At 41.1% G+C, this 20,107-nt stretch overlaps 1 protein-coding gene across 4 annotated transcripts in view; it reads left to right on the top strand.

Moving 5' to 3' along the window:
* The first annotated feature begins 421 nt into the window (after positions 1–421).
* The window catches only part of mpv17 (mitochondrial inner membrane protein MPV17), a 121,137-nt gene continuing 101,451 nt past the window's right edge, over positions 422–20,107 (top strand). For all 4 annotated transcript variants that reach the window (XR_009647080.1, XM_060851714.1, XM_060851698.1 and 1 more), the window contains exons 1-2: positions 422–511; positions 2,771–2,853. Coding sequence is in view for 3 of the 4 variants with exons in the window: in XM_060851714.1 (XP_060707697.1) it covers positions 2,781–2,853 (73 nt within the window). In the remaining variant the exon portion in view is untranslated. The remainder of the gene's footprint in view (positions 512–2,770; positions 2,854–20,107) is intronic.

The following is a 20,107-nucleotide window of genomic DNA, read 5'->3' as shown; positions in this document are numbered from 1 at the left end:
GCCAATTTTGAGGTAGCAATGCATTTCAGATCCTAATCACTTGATGTATAAGATTAGTTTTTCATCATTGCTGTGAAATCAGTGATTAGATGGAGAAAAAAAGGATGGGATAAAGAAACATGTTTTCAATAGCCCAGAATGACATTAAGTGTGTGATATAGGATTGAGAGCGGGATTTTTTTTGTAACACAGAAGGTAATGAAGTATAGGACTAACTGTCCAATTAATGATTGAAGCAGAGATGTTGCCGGGTGGTTCAGAAATAAAAGGGGATAGGGTAAATACTGCATAGCAGTAAGACCGCGATGGACGTGGAGGATAGAGTACATGATCTGAATAGTTTAACTGGGATTTGGCAGGCGGGAGTTGCAAATAATTGGAGATTTAAAATCTATTAATGGGAACAAACATTTCAGAAACAAAATTCTTTTCATGTGCTGCGGATCACATGGAACAAGCGGAAGTGACGTCTAAGCACAGCTGAAAGCTGTTACAAGAGGTTCTAAATCAGGTTTGTAGAATTTTGCTCTTTTTCTGTTATTTGTGCAGTTTAACTATTAACCTGGTCTGGAATCAACCCCCGGAAATACTAACCGATGCTTTTCCAACTTGGGATTTTTAAAAAATCTGGTTAGCACTAGGTATATTGTGAAACTCAGACGGTATCTGTAGCGAAAAAACTTTGACCAGCACACCGTCCCCCCGCTCTCTGCTAATAGAATGGGAACCAGCCAATATGCAGTACATTACATAAAACGTTTATGTGTTTAATCTAGCATTCTAACACAGTTGTGATATTTCAAAGTTGATTTTAACCAAAATATTTATAAATAAAACCGGAAATCCTGAAAATACTCAGTAGGCTTTGGCAGTACATTTGAAGAGAAATCGTTAACATTTCAGGACTTGAAAAGACAGAAAGAAAGGTCTATGACAGCATGAAAATCAGGAACGATTGATTGACAGGAGAGTTATAGAGTAGATGCGCTGCCGATAGAAAATAAAACTAAAGCAAGAAATGAAACAGAGCACAAGTTATGATTTGTGTTATTGGCGAACTCTGTAAAATGCCTACTTGAAAGATGAAGTAGTCTGACTGGTCAGTTGGGCTAGTGATGTCGCACACTTGCATGTACTGGAGGTTACATATTAAATACACAGGCAAAAAGACATACGCTACCAGAATCAATACAACAAAATATGTGATGTTGATTATCTGGTCCATTTCTCTGTGATGCCTTGACAAATCGGAATCAATCTGCCTCATTTACAGTTTAAACAAAGTCAGTCATATTAACTGCTGCATGCTCCACAATGATCTGTCTACCAAGTAGGTACCAAAATATAAATGTTTTTATTTTTACTTTTTTGTATTTCTTGTAAATTGTCCTGATCAGTGCAAGATGCAAAGCTTTGAGCAAAATATATCTCTTTAGTAATAAACATGATTTAGTTTACTGCTTGTGTGCACAGATAATGATTTTTATCTTGTTTTTCAGTTGTTACAAATTATCCTGATAATAGCAACAATTGTGCAGTGATCAAAATAAGCACTTTATGATATATTATTCATTCTCCATTTACTGATGTAGAGAAGTTGCATACAAGGTTCAAATCCATATTACTCTTGGGTTCAGGAACTAACCCTATTGATATATTTTTCCAAGTTTTATTATTCGATTTAGGGGAAAATAAAAGTGGTCATCTATCATGGTGTGTAGGCAGAAGTAAGAACTGCAGATGCTGGAGATTAGAGTCAAGATCAGAGTGGTGCTGGAAAAACACAGCAGGTCAGGCGGCATCCGAGGAACAGGAAAGTTGACGTTTCGGGCAAAAGCCCTTCATCAGGAATGAGGTGTCCTTCCTGATGAAGGGCTTTTGCCCAAATGTTGATTTTCCTGCTCCTTGAATGCCGCCTGACCTGCTGTGCTTTTCCAGCACCACTCTGATCTTGACTATTCTGTTATGTATACAATCTTCTCAGAAACTGAGTGTTTCTAGCCTTTTGTGTTTATTTCACCTTTCCAGCATTTTCATTTTTTGTGTTTAGCTTTAATACTGAGAACTCCGAGATAAGCTCACTTCCAGTAAGCATGGGGAAAATGAGGGCAGGAAGAGTGATTGATTGTTGTCAGTTTTTTTTTTAAAAAGCATTGAATCATGCTATCAGAGATTGTTATTGTACTCATCGGATAGCCTAGAGGTTCCCTTACAGAAGATGTGAATGAGAAAAAGTCATTGGAAGCAAATTCCTATTTAATGTTTATAAAAAAATTTGTATTGGGCAGCACATTGTCTCTGTGATTAGCACTGCTACCACTCAGTGCCCAGGACCCAGGTTTGATTCCAGTCTTGAGTGATAACTTATCTGAATGGAGTTGGCATATTTTGCCCATGTCTCCATAGTTTTCCACTGGGTACTCCGGTTTCCTCTCTGTCCAAAGTTGTGCAGGTTAGGTGGATTGGACACTCTAACCTGTCCCATAGTATCTAGGGATGTGCAGGCTAGGAGTATTGGCCAAGATAAAATTGTAGGTTTTGTGGATAGGGTAAGGGGTTGTGTTGAGTGGGATACTCTTTGGAAGGTTAGTGTGATTTCAATGACTTGGCCTCTTCCTGCACCGTAAGAATTCTATGAATTTATTTCAATTTCAGTGTAGTCTTTTTACAGAGCTATGTGTTGTTGATGTGTATTTTTGAAAGCAAAATCCCTCCAGCATTGTAAAGATTAGCCTGACAGGCACATTTTTGATTATTCTTTTCTGAGCAGACTGGAAAGAATGATATTACCATGGCGAGTCTATCAGATGATGATGGTTAAACATCCTTGGAAAGTCCAAATTCTAACTGCTGGTAAGAAATTTCGATCAGTAAAACTATTTCAGTTTCAATAGAATTTCCATTAACACTCGGACTAAAACAGATTGTTTAGTGACTGTGAGGTTTCTGAAAATATCAGCCATGATTGAATGGCAGAGCAGACTCTAAAAGCTGAATTGCCTAATTTCTACTTCCTATGTCTTATGGTCTAATGGGTTAAGTGCAGGAATAAGGGATTAGAAAAATTTAAGTAGTTGTTTTTGTCTGGTGGTACTGTCCTGTCTATCCCACTATCCTGTCCTGTAGATCTCTATGACTCTAAAAACAGAATGTGTTAGAACAAGTTAGCATACCTTACATTATTAAACACGCCGAATGGGACACAAAATTCATCATGTATTGATAAACTCTGAAGCTTTCAACATGCACCTTTAGTGCAGTTATGCTTATAGGTGATATTATATATTGGCAAATTCCACGAAAAGAATCATAACAATGTAAGGTAGAAAACCAGTAACTACAATATGTATCATTAAGCATTTATGTATTATTAAGCATCTTATCACGAGCACACCAAAATACTATCTAAAATGTTATGAGGGTTTCTGCTACTACCACCCTTACAGGTAGAGAGTTTCAGATTTCCACCACCTTCTGCCCCTTATCTTATATCAATATCCTGTGGTAATTGATTCCTCCAACAAGGAAAAAAGATTCTTCCTGTCTGCTCTATCAATGCCCCTCATTATTCTTTACACCAATCATGTGACCTCAATTTCCTCTCTTTCAGGGGAAATAACCCTAGTCTCGCTTCATGATCGAAACTCTCCAGCCTTGTTTTGCTGTTATTTTTGTTCTCCTGAATTTTGCCCAAGCTTGTCCTAGGTGTTTACCTTGGATTGTTTAACACTGTTGAGTCCTGATGGTTTCCTTTTGTTTTGCTGTAGGGCACAGAACAAATATGAACTCTATTTAAATAATTCTGAGCATTTCTTTTGCACCTTGTCATGAATAAATGTGTTGAAATGACACCATCTGCCTCAAAATACCTTGAACGAACAGCTTCATCAGAAACAAACACTATCAAGCTTCTACTGTAATTTCTTTTTTCTTGAGATTTTACATTGATGTCAGGAGTTTAATAATTTACAAAATATATTTTGGTGACATGGCACCACAGTTGACAGATTCGAATTGGTTAAGGGATTTGAGAATCGTGAAGGAGAGTTGAATCTCCAGAAATGTTAAGAAAATGAGAAGACACGGTATGTGTGGACATTGGGTTTTAAAGCAACATGATCATCAATGACAAGAAGTAGCTGCAAAAACAACTAAGTTTCTTGTTGCTCAGTGTTTGCTCAGAACATGACGATAAATGCCAATAAAACAGGCATTTCTCGTTTTATGCGCATGCAGTCTCTTGAATGTTTCTCATGTAAAAGATGACTGAAGGATTAGTTCAAATTCCTGAATTCATAATCGTGAGAAGGTAAGGGAATTCTCCCCACACGTTCCCTACCCATTTGCATTTCCCTTCACCCCACTCGCCCCCACAAGCTCTTTCTTGCCCTTCCCCTCTTGCCTATCTCCATCTCTGTCTTGCTTCCCCCCCCCCGCCCCCCAACCCCACTATCTTCTGCATATACACCAACATATTCCGAGTTACCAACAGTTCGGAGGAAGGGTCACTCAACTCAAAATGTTAATTCTGCTTTGTCTCTGTAGATGCTGCCAGACCAGCTGAGCTTCTTCCGCAATTTCTGCCTTTGTTTCGAATGCATTAGAGTTGATCTTTCTCTACACCTTCTCTATAGTTTTAACACTGTTCTGCATACTATTCTATTACTCTGATGTACTTAGCTAAGGTATAATTTATCTGGATATCATGCAATACGATACTTTTTGCTGTATCTTGGTACGTGATAAAAATGAATCAATTAACCTTTTTTAATTCTAGTATCTTTACATAATGGCCAGTATGCTCATAACCTTTTTAATAGCTGTGATACCTTACTGAGAGATTTGTGTTTGAACCCTTTTTTTGCTTTGGTCCTTTCTTAATCCAATCTCTCAGCAATTTACAGCAGAGGAGATGGAGGCTAAGGCAGTTGCATAATCCTTTTGCAGGATATGGATGGCCTGCGCGAAGTGCACCTAACTCCAGCTCCTCTCAGACTGCGTTGACACTGGAACTGGTTGAACTTTGAATTATTCAGGAAGCTGAAGGGGTGATCGAGAAGAGTTATCAGGAGGCCATCACACACAAATTACAGGATAAAGGTAGCTGGATGACTCTCGGGAGAGGGAATGGAAATAGGCAGACAGTGCAGGAACCTGCTGCAGCAGTGCCCCTCAACAATAAGTATACCATTTTGGATACTGTTGGGGGGGTGTCAGTCCGATCAGGGGAAAGCCTCGGTGGCCAGGTCTCTGGCACCAAGTCTGGCTCTGTGTCTCAGAAGGGGAAGCAGGGAGAATAGGAGAGCAGTAGTGATAAGGAACAGATCTGAGATTCTGTGGTTATGAACAAGGCTCCTATATGGTATGTTGCCTCCCAGGTGCCAGGGTGGGGGATGTCTCCGATCGAGTCTACAGGATTCTTAAGGGGGAGGGAGAGCAGCCAGAAGTCATCGGACACATCAGTACCAATGACATAGCTAGGGAAAGGGATGAAGATCTGTAAAGAGAATATTGGAAGTTAGATTGGAAGCTAAAAGGCAGGATGAACAGAGTAGTAATCTCAAGATTGCTACTGGTGCCCATGGCTAGTGAAGTTAGGAACAGAGACTGAGTACAGGTGAACACGTAGCTACAGGGCTGGTGTAGGTTGGAGGGCTTCAAGTATGTGGATCATTGGGAAACCTTCTGGAGAAGATGGGACCTGTACAAAAAGGACGGGTTATACCTGAACTGGAGGATCGGCAGTATCCTGGGTGGGAGGTTCACGAGAGCTCTTCAAGAGGTTTGAAACTAAATTGTTGCAAATGTGTTGCTGGTCAAAGCACAGCAGGTTAGGCAGCATCTCAGGAATAGAGAATTCGACGTTTCGAGCATAAGCCCTTCATTGGCAAGGGAGTGGGAACCAAACTAGAGATCTGAGGTTGGAGTAGTTAGTGTACAGCCAGATACAGTATGCAGAATGTCTGTGAGGAGGGCTAGATAGTTAGTGCAAAGTTGCAGTCAGTGTGATGGGTTGAAATGTGTCTATTTTAACGCAAGTAGTATTAGGAATAAGGCTTATGAACTTAGAGCATGAATCAGTATTTGGAACTTTAAAGATGTGGCCATTATGGAGATTTGGATATCACGGGCAGAAATGATTGTTGGATGTTCCAGGGTTTAAATGTTTCAAGAGGAATAGGGGTGGCAGTAAGAGGTAGGGAGTGGCATTGCCAATCAGGGATAGTATCACAGCTGCAGTCAAGGAGGGTTTGTCTACATAGTCAGTATGGGTGGAAGTTAGAAACAGGAAAGGAGCAATCACTTTATTGGGTGTTTTACACAGACCCCCTAATAGCAACAGTGCTGGAAAGGAGCAGATTCGGAAGCAGGTTTTGGAAATGTGCAGAAGTAACAGGGTTGTCATGGGTGATTTTAAACTTTGCTAATATTGATTAGAAACTGCTTAGTTCAAATACTTTGGATAGAGCAGTTTTTGTCAGGTGTCCAGGAAGGATCCTTGACTCAATATGTAGATAGGTAGACTAGAGAAGAGGCCATATTAGATTTGGTGATTGCCAAATGAGCCAGGTGAGGTGAGAGAGTGTTTCAGTGATAGTGATCACAACTCCCTGAACTTTGCTATTGCCATGGAGAGGGATAGGAGAAGGCCATATGGGAAAGTATTTAGTTGAGGGAGGGGAAGTTAAAATGCTATTAGGCAGGAACTGGGGTGCTTAAATTGGGAACTGATGTTCTCAGGAAAATGCACAACAGAAATGTGGCTGTTTCAGGACCACTTGCTGATGGTGCTGGATAGGTTTGTCAAACTGAGGCAAGTAGGGGTGAAGGAAGCTTGGGTGACAAGGATGTGAAACATCTAGTCAGGAGGAAGAAGGAAGCTTACTTAAGGTTAAGGAGGCATAGATCAGACAGGGCTTTCGAGAGTTTAGAGGTAGCCAGGGAGGAACTGAAGAATGAACTGAGGAGAGCTAGAAGTGGGCATGAAAAAGCTTTAGCGGGTAGGAATAAGGAAAACCTGGAGGTATTCTACACTTGAGGAACAAGAAGATGGCCAGAGTGAGGGTAGGCCTGATCAGGGATAGTGGAGAGTACTTGTGCCTGCACTTGGAGATAGGGGAGATTCTTAATGAATACTTTGCTTCACTATTCACTAATGAGAGGGACCTTTACATTTGTGAGGACAGTATGAAGTAGGCTGATCTGCTCAAACAGGTTGATGATAAGAATGTGCTGAAAATTTTGAAAAACATGAGGATAGATATGTTCCCCTGGGCCGGATGGATATACCCAAGGTTGCTACGGGAAGTGAGGGAAGAGATTGCTGCACCTTTGGTGATAATTTTTGCATCCTTACAGTCCCCTGGAGGAGTACTGTCAGACAATTGGTGTGTGGCAAATGTTATTCCCTTGTTCAAGAAAGGAAATAGGAATAATCCTGGGAATTACACACCAGTCAGTCTTATGTCTGTGGTGGGCAAACTGTTGGAAAGGATTCTGAGACAGGATTTATGATTATTTGGAAAACCATAGTTTGATTAGAGTTAGTTAGCATAGCTTTGAGAGGGGCAGGTCATGCCTCAAGCCTTATTGAATAATTTGAGGATGTGACAAAACACATTGAAGAGCAATGGATGTTGTGTATATGAATTTTAGCAAGGTGCTTGATAAGTTTGCCCTCCGTAGACTCCTTCAGGAAGTAAGGAGGCATGGGATAGAGGGGAGTCTGGCTGTCTGGATACAGAATTGGCTGGCCCATAGAAGACAGAGGGTGGTAGTAGTAAATGGTATTCAGCCAGAAGTTCGGTGACCAGTGGTGTTCTGCAGGGATCTGTTCTGGAACCTCTGCTCTTTGTGATTTTTATAAATGATTTGGATGAGGAAGTGAAAGAGTAAGTTAGTAAGTTCTGGTGATTTGAAAAAAGGTTGGTGGAGTTGTGGACAGTATGGAGGGCTGTTTGTAAGTTACACCAGGACATTGCCAGGATGTAAAGCTGGACTGAGAAGTGGCAGATGGAGTTCAATCTGGAAACATGTGAAGCGATTCATTTTGGAAGGTCAAAATTGAATACAGAGTTAAAGGCAGGATTCTTGGAGGTGTGGAGGAACAGAGGAATCTTGGGGTCCATGTTGATAGATCCCTTAAAGCTGTCACCCAATTTATTAGGATTATTCAGAAGGCTTATCAGGTGTTGGCTTTCATTGGCAGGGATTGATTTTGAGCCATGAGATTATGCTACATCTCAGTGGACCTCTGGTTAGATCACACTTGGAATGTTGTGTTCAGTTCTGGTCACCTCATTAAAGCAATCGTGTCTTTCCTATAGAGAGGGTACAGAGGAGACTTACCAGGATGCTGCCTGGACTGGAGGGCATGTCTTATGAAGAAAGGTTGAGGGGGCTCAGGCTTTTCTCATTGGAGTGAAGGCAGATTAGAGGTGTACAAGATGTTGAGAGGCATATCTAAGATAGAGTGAATACTCTGAGACTTTTTCCAAGAACAGAAATGACTATCACAAGAGAGCATAATTTTAAGGTGATTTTTTTTTTAGATTAGATTAGACTTAGTGTGGAAACAGGCCCTTCGGCCCAACAAGTCCACACCGACCCGCCGAAGCGAAACCCACCCATACCCTTACGTTACCCCTTACCTAACACTACGGGCAATTTAGCATGGCCAATTCACCTGACCCGCACATCTTTGGACTGTGGGAGGAAACCGGAGCACCCGGAGGAAACCCACGCAGACACGGGGAGAACGTGCAAACTCCACACAGTCAGTCGCCTGAGTCGGGAATTGAACCCGGGTCTTCAGGCGCTGTGAGGCAGCAGTGCTAACCACTGTGCCACCGTGCCGCCCACCAAAGCAATGGATTTGTGGAAGGTTCAGGGGAGATAAGTTCTTTTCAGAGTGGTGGGTGCGTGGAATGCCAGCAGTGGTAGGAGAGTCAGCTACACTAGGGACATTTAAGCAACTGTTGGATAGGGACATGGATGAAAGTGAAATAAAGGATATGTAGGTTATTTTGATCTTCGAATAGGATAAAAGGTCAGCCCAGCATCGAGGGTCGAAGGGCCTGCACTGTTCTATGTTCATGCCCCAGTCAGAAATACCGCAACCAGATGCAGTGTAAAATATCTTTTGTATCTGACTCAATGACCACTAGATGAAAGCGAAGTGACATTTATAAAAGGAACAGCCAAAGGCGTACGCATTTTTATTCTTGAATGCTCAGTTTTTAGTATTGTTTTTCTCCCTTTCGTGCACTGCTAGAGTTATAATTCTTAGGTTATTCCTATTCCTACCAATTAGTTTGGTTGGAGTGATGGATAGAAAGATTTATGTTAAGGCCTTGGAGAGAGTACAATATTTTCTACAATAGCACTGTGGTAAGGTACTGGAGAGATTGATGCTGATGGGCTTCTTAAAGCAGAAGATTTGAGTGAGGTGTTCAAAGTCATCAAATCAAGAGTAGTTTTATTTGTCATTTCTACCAAGTACGATTGATATGGTAAAAACGAGACAATATTCCTTCAGGGCCAAGGTGCTATATGAACAATAACAAACTACAGTGTAATAAGGAATGAACATTAATTTAAAAAAAATTGTTTTAGCAGTAACTCCAAGTCTTGCAACGAATTTCAGATGGAATAAAGTGTGATCATTAAGTATTCAGGAGGCTGAATTCTGTGTGATGCTAGGGAAGAAACTTGCACAGTCTAGCCGTGAGAGACCGAATGTTCCAGTACCTTCTGCAGATGGGAAAAGAGTTTTGAGTGTGGGATGTGTGGAGTCTTTCACAATGCTCTCAGACTGGCAGATTGCAGCATGTGGTGTAAATGTCTGTGATGGAGGAAAGAGACCCTGATGATCTTCTCAGCTGTCCTCACTAACCGTTGTAGGGTCTTACATTCTGAGATGGTGCAATTCTCAAACTCGTGATGCAGCAGCTCGGAGTACTGTCAATGAATCCTCTGTAGAATATAGTGAGGATGTGGGATGGAAGATGGGCTTTCCTCAACCTGCCCAGAAAGTAGAGACGCTTTCTTGGCCATGAAGCTGATGTTGAGGGACCAGGTGAGATTCTCTCCAGGTGGATGCCAAGAAATTTGGTGCTCTTCATGATCTCTACAGGAGAGCTGTTGATGTCCAGTGGGGGAGTGGTCATTCTGAGCCCTTCTCAAGTCAACAACCATCTCTTATTGTTTTGTCCACATTCAGAGACTGGTTGGCTCTGCACCAGTCTGTTAACTGCTGCATATCTTCTTTGTATGCTGATTTATCATTCCTGCTAATGAGACCTACTACAGTCCTATTATCAGTGAACTTATGATTTGATGGAATAAATAAGGTAAAATTATACCTAGCAGCATAAGGGTCAGTAACCAGAGGTTTCAAATTTTAAGACTAGAAAACGAGCCTGAGACTACATTAGGAAATGTTACTTTCACTGAGTGAGTGAGTTGTATTCTAGAATACACTGCTCGCGGCAGATTAAATAACTTGTAAAATATAATTGGATAATACATAAAGGAAAAAGAATGACCGAGCTCTGGAGAAAGAACAGAAGAATGGAACTAACTTGAATGAACTGCCAAACATCTGGCTCCAGTGGAGTGGGCTGAAGATGTGTACTTTAATGCTTGCTTTTGTTGTCACTTTTTATACAGCACATGATTGTTTTACTGTGTATGAAATTAGCACAGCTTTCAAAGCTGAATTAACATCTTGCTTCGAGAGTGGAAAGAAGGCATGATCAATTCAAATATTATCACAAATCCTTCCTTAATAAGATGCTATTTGTGTACAACTAGAATCGATGTAAAGCGAAAGATGAATTGAATATATTTTATTCAGGTGTAACACTAGAGGGCAGCCAGATTCAGTTGGTTTTATTGAGTAGATAGACACAGCTACAAGCCTTCTTCACTGCTTATTTCCAGAAACACAAGGAGAAGGAAGAGCTAACGCAGTTTGGTTTGCACATTTTCGGTCTGAACCTTATTAGTGATGTTGGTGCTGTTGCTTCTGCTGATACCTGCAGTAGGAGTAGTAGAGAAAATGAAAAGTGAATCTAAGTTTAATTAAATTTCTCGTCGCTATCAGCTCACTGGTTAGTATCCTCTGAATTGGATAAGTTTGAGTTTGTACTATTTTCCAGCACTTCCAAAAAATATAATACTGAGCAAGATGCAATCTTTCAAATGTGATGTTTAAAATGAGGCTTCATTTGCCCCCACAGTTGGATGTAAAAGATTCTAAGGTACTATCTCAGAAGTGGAGGGCAGTTACCCCAATGTTCCAGCAAATTTTTATCCTTATCTTTCAATGTGGTAATTATTACATTGTAGTTTGTGGCAGCTTAGTCTGTACAAAATAGCTGCTGTTATTAAAAGCTGAAAAATCTTTGGTATGTGTGACAATTGTCAAAGTAGCTAATAAATAAATATTTTTATGGTCTTTGAGGACTGCTTATTATCATGCAACATCGTTTAGTAAAAAAGGAATGGCAATCCAAATTTGGCTTTTTCATAACTATTCTGTGACTCGTCAAGAGCAGAATATTTGCTACTGTCTATGGCAAAAGCAGCAGTGCTACAAAGTTGAGCATGAACTGGTTTTAATTTTCTTAATAGTTTTGATACTTGTGCTGTGGCAGATAATATTAATCTTAATTGTAATCTTAGTTAAATTGTTGACCCATCATGCCTATTCCTTTGTCAAACTGTATGACATTTGCTACTGTTAGTCTGCACCAGTTCCCTCATGATTCCTTTGTTTTCTGAACTGAGTAGGCTCCTGGTCCAATTTTATTAGTATCATCTTTGTTTTCACATTCAATTGCCTTGACGCTACTTATTTTTACTCACCAGCCAGTCGACCAAAGGAGGGCTCCAAGCTTTGTCAGTTTAGGGTTCTCTCGCGTGCTTGCTCTGTCTCTCTGTATGTTTTGAGTCAAATTTTGTTCATTTGTCTTCCCTGTTTTATTATGTTACAGATGCTGTATAAATTCAGCAATGGTGGATTTTTGTTTAATGTGACTTGCAAAAATTTTTCAAAATTTATAAAAGTCCTGAACTTTGAGATGTAGGGATCTGAAATAGCAACAGCATGATTCAAAATCTTACATTGCACTGTCATAGAATCTAGTGGCCTAGATTTCTATTGTGGGTGTTTTCTATCAAAGAATTGCAGTACAACTGACTTTGTTTACCAATGTTCATTCAAACACAGAAAATGCTAGAATACATTTTAGGTCATTGTGTAGAGAAAGCTTTTGAACTTTTGCATTCCTTTTTGTGAGAGCAGAAGTGAGTTTGAAAGGCTTATTTCATAATACAGAGAGAGTCTTGAGTTCATTGCCTGGTCTATGCTGTGTTGGTTTCACCTATGGCAACAATTTGGGTTGTTGGTAAATGAAAAGGTGAAGTCAACAAAAATTCCAGGGCTGAGAAACAGCTGCCAGCGTCCATGGAATTGTGATCCCATTTTAACAAGGAAAAACTTTTAAAATCACTTGGAGACCAGAAGAATTTGTCATTTTTAATTCTAGTTCACTTTAGCAATAACACAACTGTGCTTTTTGAATGAAGTTTTCCTTTATCAGAATGAATGATGAACCATAGTTATATGTCAGACACCTTCACTAACTAGATGTTCGTTTGTTTGCTAAGTAGGAGCGTCAAAGTGCCCATTTTATAATTCATTTAGATAACTTTCATTTCTTCCAAAACATAATATATAATTTTACTGGAAGATGATCACTTGCGTAACCTTGCCAGCATGTATGTTTGAATGCTCCAGATGAACACAATCAATGATATTTACTTCACTGGATGAATTGAATCCTGTGAAACATTCTGCTGTTTGAATGGCTGTTACACAAGTAAAATTATATTGTGAAGAGTTACAAAATTTAATCACAGAGGACGTAATGTTGTTTTTAAAATGTCTTGTCTTTTCTTTTGTATGCTGTTAGAGCGGAATGTCGGGTTGTAAGTTTGCTCGTTGAGCCGGTAAATGTGTTCTCCGATGTTTTGTCACCATGCTAGGTAACATCATCAGTCAGCATCCAATAAAGCGTTGGTGTTCAGTCCCGCTTTCTATTTGTGTGTCTTTGTCTGTGGTGGGTGATATCACTTACGGTTCTTAAAAGTTGGTAAATAGGGTCCAAATCGATTATGTTTGTTAATGCAGTTACAGTTTGAATGCCAGGCCTCTGAGTTCCTGTGTGTGTCTTTGCTTAGCCTGTCCCAGGATGGGTGTATTGTACCAGTCGAACTGGTGTCCCGCTTTGTTTGTGTGTATGGATACTAATGATAATTGATCATGTCTTTTGATGGCTACTTGGTTCTCCTGTCCCCTGGTGGCTAGCTTGCGACCTTTTCTGTCCAATATAATGTTTGTTGCAGTCCATGCAAGGTATTTGTATATGACATTCATTCTGCTGGTTGTTGGTATGGGATCATTTAAATTCATCAGGAGCTGTTTCAGTGTAAGGTTAGGTTTGTAGTCTAGTCATCTCCAAGATGCCTTTAATGTATGGCAGGGCAGCTAAAGTCTCTGGTCATGTTGTCGTCTTGTTTAGGCCTGTTGTGTAGGAATCGGTGGACTGCGCTGATCGGGTACCCTTTCCTGAATGTGTTGTATAGATGTTTTTCCTTGGCTTCTCATAGTTCCTAGGTGCTGAAGTGTGTTGTGGCTCATTTAAATAATGTTCTGATGCAGTTCCATTTGTGGGTGTTGAGATGATCAGAAATGTAGTTATGTGTGTGGCTTTTCTGTAAATGCTGGTCTACAGCTCTCCACTGGTTTTTTGTTCTAATGTGACATCTAGGAAGGAGAGTGTTGTTGTCTTTGTCTCTAGTGAACTTTTATACCAATGAGGATGTTGTTTGTGTTAGTGGGTTTTTTCTAATTTGTTGCATTTTGTGATGAGAAAGATGTTTTCCACATAAAGGACCCAAAGCTTGGGCTGGATAGTGGGAAGCTCTTTGTCATCACAAAATGCAACATCTTATTAGAAACTCATCAAAGCATAAGCAACGTCCTTACTGGGATAAAGCTTATGAGAGAGGAAGAGAACAACAACAACATACACCCCTTCCTAGATGTCACAGTAGAACGAAAACCTAATGGAGAGCTGAGGAGCAGCACCTCCAAGAAAACCACACACACTGACCAGATACTCAACTACAGAGCAATCATACTAACCCACAAATGGAGCTGCTTCAGAACATTACTTAAATGAGCCACAAAACACTTCAGCACCCAGGAACTGCAAGAAGCCTAGATAAAACCCCTGGTACAATGTATTCCGGAACAACGGGTACCTGATTTAAGCACAGTCTGCCGATACCTAAACAAGAAGACACAACATGACTAGAGACTCTAGCTATCCTGCCATACGTTAAAGACATCGCTGAGATGACAACTAGACTACTCTGACCCCCTAGGCATCGTGGTAGCCCACAAACCTACCACCACACCACACTGAAACAGCTCCTGATGGATGCAAAGGACCCCATAGCAACGACCAGCAGAATGAATGTTACATGCAAAGTACCCTACAAGGACTGCAACAAACATTACGTTGGACAGACGGGCTGAAAACTAATCACCAGGGGACATGACACCAACGAGCCACCAAAAGACATGACCAACTATCTGTAGAATCTATACACACAAACAAAGAAGGATACCATTTCAAATGGGACAATACATCCATCCTGGGATGGGCTAAACAAAGACACACACAGGAATTCTTAGAAGCCTGGCATTCAAATTGTAACTCCATTAACAAATCAGTTTGGACGCCATTTACCAACCTTCTCAGAAGAAGAAGCAGAAGTGATATCACCCACCACAAAAGACCAAAGTACATAAACAGCCAGCGGGACAGAATACCAGCACTTCATCAGAGGGTCGCTGGTGATGTTACCTAGCATGGTAATGAAACGTCTGAGAACAAATTTACCAGCTCAGTGAGCAAACTTACAACTGATCCACAACTTGAGCTATAAATCTTCTCCAGTGGGCGGCACGGTGGCACAGTGGTTAGCACTGCTGCCTCACAGCACCTGAGACCCGGGTTCAATTCCCGACTCAGGCGACTGACTGTGTGGAGTTTGCACGTTCTCCCCGTGTCTGCGTGGGTTTCCTCCGGGTGCTCCGGTTTCCTCCCACAGTCCAAAGATGTGCGGGTCAGGTGAATTGGCCATGCTAAATTGCCCGTGGTGTTAGGTAAGGGGTAAATGTATGGGTGGGTTGCGCTTCGGAAGGTCGGTATGGACTTGTTGGGCCAAAGGGCCTGTTTCCACACTGTAAGTAATCTAATCTAATCTAATCCAAAGCAGAATGTGTCATGACACAGAAAAATACAATGGACAGAAATGGAGTTAATGTTCCCTCCTCAGTAAATTACTACAACCAGCAAGTATCAAATAGCAACCAAAATGTTTTCTCATGAAAGAAGACACTCGGATAACTTTTAAGGTTGCTGCCATAGATCATTTCAATTAAGGAACTATGCTTAACTGAATCTGATGTTAAAGAGGGACAAAGTAAGTTTGTGAAACCAATTTAACCCTTTAGACAAATAAAAGGAAATTGTACATTTACCACTTCCACAGTTTTATATTAATCCTTAAGGGGCAAAAAAAGAACTTAACTGTTTTATGTTCACTGTAGTTTTTAATGTCATATTTGGCTATTATCATAACTGGATGGTTGTAGTAAGTGCTGCCATCAGTACCCGGTAGCTTTTTGTTTTCAAGCTGTTCTGACATGTTTTGACAGTGGGGCAGGTAGGGAACGCAGCCTCCTGGCCCAGAGGCAGGGATATTGCTACTGTGCCACAAGAGACACCCACACCAAGCATCCTCTCTAGGCTCAGTTTAAGGGTCTGCCTAATTATTAGTGAGAGTATAGACCACTTATGAGTCTTACCAAGAAGAGATTCTTGCCGTAAATAGCAAGAGTTAGTTTATTGCATGATAACAATATGTACATGAGACATTGACTTCATTACTTGAATTTGTAGGGGTCTAGATGTAATTTCTGACCCCATTGCAATCTCAATCAAGATTGTGATTCTTCAGTCAAAGATTATGACGTTATCACATTGAGTTTTGTTCAACCTAATTTTGACATGGACTATTACATAATATGCAATAAATAGAAATTAGAATACTGTCTGATTTCCACATAATAGCACTCAGCTCGAGGGTGCACTTCTGTTGCTGGTCAAGGTGAGGGTAGTGAAGTCTGCATAAAACCAGGATTATTGTTGAGATTTTTCCAGTCATTTACTTTTGCACAGTTTGTGACCACAGGTGGTGGTATATGTAACTGCATTTACCCATAAGACATGGGATGTCCCATGTTTTGATTTGTACATTTATGTGTATATATTTTACCTTTTTTCATTTCAACTATTTGGGAGATGGTAGTGTGACATTGCTGTCATTGTAGAAGGTTATTTTGACCTTTTTTGTTTTTAAGAGGGTGTTTAAGGCAGAGGCAGCAAACTGGCTGCTGCTAAGTAAACAACTTGTGAGGCCTTTAGGTTCTTTAAGTTGGAAAATGGATGTGGCCAACTCTCTCTCCGATCCAGATTTCTGGGTTTTGATTTTTTTCAGTAACTTCAGAAGCTATTTGGGCACTCAAAAGAGTTTGAGATTTCATTGAATATTTCTTGGCTGCTACACTTAGAAAAATCATCACGAGAAAATTCAACCTGGATTTGAGAACTTCATAGAACATAGAAAGATACAGCGCAGTACAGGCCCTTCGGCCCTCTGTTGCGCCGACCGAATCCTACCTAACCTACACTAGCCCAATAACTTCCAAATGCCTATCCAATGCCCGCTTAAATGACCATAAAGAAGGAGAGTTCACCACTGCTACTGGCAGGGCATTCCATGAACTCACAACCCGCTGTGTAAAGAATCTACCCCTAACATCTGTCCTATACCTACCACCCCTTAGTTTAAAGCTGTGTCCCCTAGTAACACCTGACTCCATTAGCGGTAAAAGGTTCTCAGGGTCGACCCTATCTTAAACCCCTAATCATCTGATACACCTCTATCAAATCTCCCCTAAACCTTCTCTTCTCCAATGAGAACAGCCCCAAGTGCCTCAGCCTTTCCTCATAAGATTTTCCTACCATTCCAGGCAACATCCTGGTAAACCACCTCTGCACTCGTTCCAATGCCTCCACATCCTTCCTATAGTATGGCGACCAAAACTGCACACAATACTCCAGATGAGGCCGCACCAGAGTCTTATACAGTTGCAACATGACCTCAGGACTCCGGAACTCAATTCCTCTACCAATAAAGCCCAGTACACCATATGCCTTCCTCACAGCACTATTTACCTGGGTGGCAACTTTCAGAGATCTGTGTACATGGACACCAAGATCCCTCTGCTCATCCACACTACCAAGTAGCCTACCATTAGCCCAGTAATCCATCTTCTTGTTACTCCTACCAAAGTGAATGACTTCACACTTAGCTACATTGAATTCCATTTGCCACATTTCTGCCCAGCTCTGCAACTTATCTATATCCCGCTGTAACCTACCACTTCCTTCCTCACTATCCACAACTCCACCGACTTTTGTGTCATCTGCAAACTTGCTTACCCAGCTTTCAAGCCCTTCCTCTAGATCATTTATAAAGATAACAAAAAGCAATGGTCCCAAAACAGATCCTTGTGGTACACCGCTAGTAACTGCACTCCAAGATGAACATAGTCCATCAACTACTACCCTCTGTCTCCTTCCAGCCAGCCAATTCCTAATCCAAACCTCTAATGTATCCTCAATGCCATACCTCCGTAGTTTTAGCATTAGCCTACCATGGGGAACCTTATCGAACGCCTTACTAAAATCCATATACACAACATCTACTGCTTTACCCTCGTCCACTTCCTTAGTCACCTTCTCAAAGAACTCAATAAGGTTTGTGAGGCACGACCTGCCCTTCACAAAACCATGCTGGCTATCCTTGATCACGTTATTCCTATCCAGATGTTCATAAATCTTATCCCTTACCATTCTCTCTAAGACTTTGCCCACCACTGAAGTCAGACTCACTGGCCTATAGTTACTAGGGCTATCCCTACTCCCTTTCTTGAACAAGGGGACCACATTCGCTATCCTCCAGTCCTCTGGTACTATTCCCGTTGACAATGACGACATAAAAATCCAGGCCAATGGCTCTGCTATCTCCTCCCTAGCTTCCCAGAGGATCCTAGGGTAAATGCCATCAGGCCCAGGAGACTTATCTATTTTCATCCTCTCCAATATTCCCAGAACCTCTTCCCTGCATATTTCCAGGCCATCCATTCTAATCATTTGTGACTCCATATTCACATCAGCAACAGTGTCCTGTTCCTGAGTGAATACTGATGAAAAGTATTGATTTAGTGTCTCTCCAATCTCCTCCGCCTCCACACACAACTTCCCACTACTATCCTTGACTGGACCGATACCTACCTTAGTCATCCTTTTATTCCTGACATACCTATAGAAAGCCTTTGGGTTTTCCCTAATCCTACCAGCTAAAGACTTTTCATGTCCCCTTCTCGCTTCTCTTAGCTCTCTCCTTTAGATCCTTCCTGGCTACCTTATAACTCTCTATCGCCCCAACTGAACCTTCACGCCTCATCTTTACATATGCCGCCTTCTTCCCTTTCACAAGGGATTCCAATTCCTTACTAAACCACGGCTGCCTCACAAGGCCCTTTACACCATGCCTGACTGGTACATACTTATCGAGGACACGTAGTAGCTGCTCCTTGAACAATCCCCACATCTCATTAGTGTTCTTCTCTTGAAGCCTGTTTTTCCAATCCACACATCCCAAGTCATGTAACAATCTGTCTGAATTTGCCTTTTTGCCAAGGGATGTCTTAATGGAATGTGATTATATTGGAACAGTTAATTAGTATTTCGTACTTTATCTATTATTCATTTGTTATTCCTACTATAGTGTTTAAATAACTTATTTTGTTTAATGTCGAGTAGTTTGACCAGTTGCCTCACATATGGAACACTCCCTTCACATCTACCTTTTAAAAATAAGAAAACGTTAGCCTAGACACTCTGTTCTTTAAAACATTTTTGAGAGGGGTCTGGTCCAGCGGTGTCGTGGTAATGTAATTCGACAAGTACTCCAGAAGCCCTGACTAATGTTGTGAGGATATGGTTTCAAAGCCCACCATGATGAATTTGAAGTCAAATTTTTAAAGTCTGGAATTGAAAGTTAGTTTCGTGGTTACCATTACTATCTGGTCCACAAACATCCTACTGGGAAGGAATCCTTACCTGGTCTGACCTACATGTGGTGAAAATGTGTTGCTGGTTAAAGCGCAGCAGGTCAGGCAGCATCCAAGGAACAGGAAATTCGACATTTCGGGCAAAAGCCCTTCATCAGGACCTACATGTGGGTCCAGCTGCACAGAAAAGTGGTTAACTCACAACTGGTAAGTCTCTCAGTTTGAGTTCACTTAGGAATTGGCAACAAATGCTAGTCTTACCAGTGAAGCTTGCATCCCATGAAAAAATGAAGTTGGTGAAAGTTCAGACTTCAAACAAAACAATTAACTGAGGTACTAAGTTTCATTTGTTTGTACAATTTTTGAGAGTTAATGTGTAAAATCTTATTTTTATGATAGTTAAAACTTAATATTTAGCTTTGTCCCAGTATTCATAATTTTTCAGATGCCCACTACAGAACAGTACATCTGCTTCAAGGTATCTGAAGTCATAGTCAGAGATGTACAGCATGGAAACAGACCCTTTGGTCCAACCTGTCCATGCCGAACTGATATCCAAACCCAACCTAGCCACACCTGCCAGCATCCGGTCAAAATCCCTCCAAACCCTTCCTATTCATATACACATCCAAATGCCTTTTAAATGTTGCAATTGTACCAGCCTCCACCACTTCCTCTGGCAGCTCATTCCATACCTGTACCACCCTCTGTGTGGAAAAAGTTGCCCCTTAGGTCTCCTCTTCTGTCTTTCCCATCTCACCCTAAACCTATGCCCTCTAGTTCTGGACTCCCTGACCGAGTAATGCCATTGAATTTTCCAGG

The sequence above is a fragment of the Hemiscyllium ocellatum genome, chromosome 3 (genome assembly GCF_020745735.1).
Source record: "Hemiscyllium ocellatum isolate sHemOce1 chromosome 3, sHemOce1.pat.X.cur, whole genome shotgun sequence".
Lineage (NCBI taxonomy): Eukaryota > Metazoa > Chordata > Chondrichthyes > Orectolobiformes > Hemiscylliidae > Hemiscyllium > Hemiscyllium ocellatum.
The sequence above is the reverse complement of the archived record's forward strand: the minus strand, read 5'-3'. Positions and strand labels throughout refer to the sequence as shown.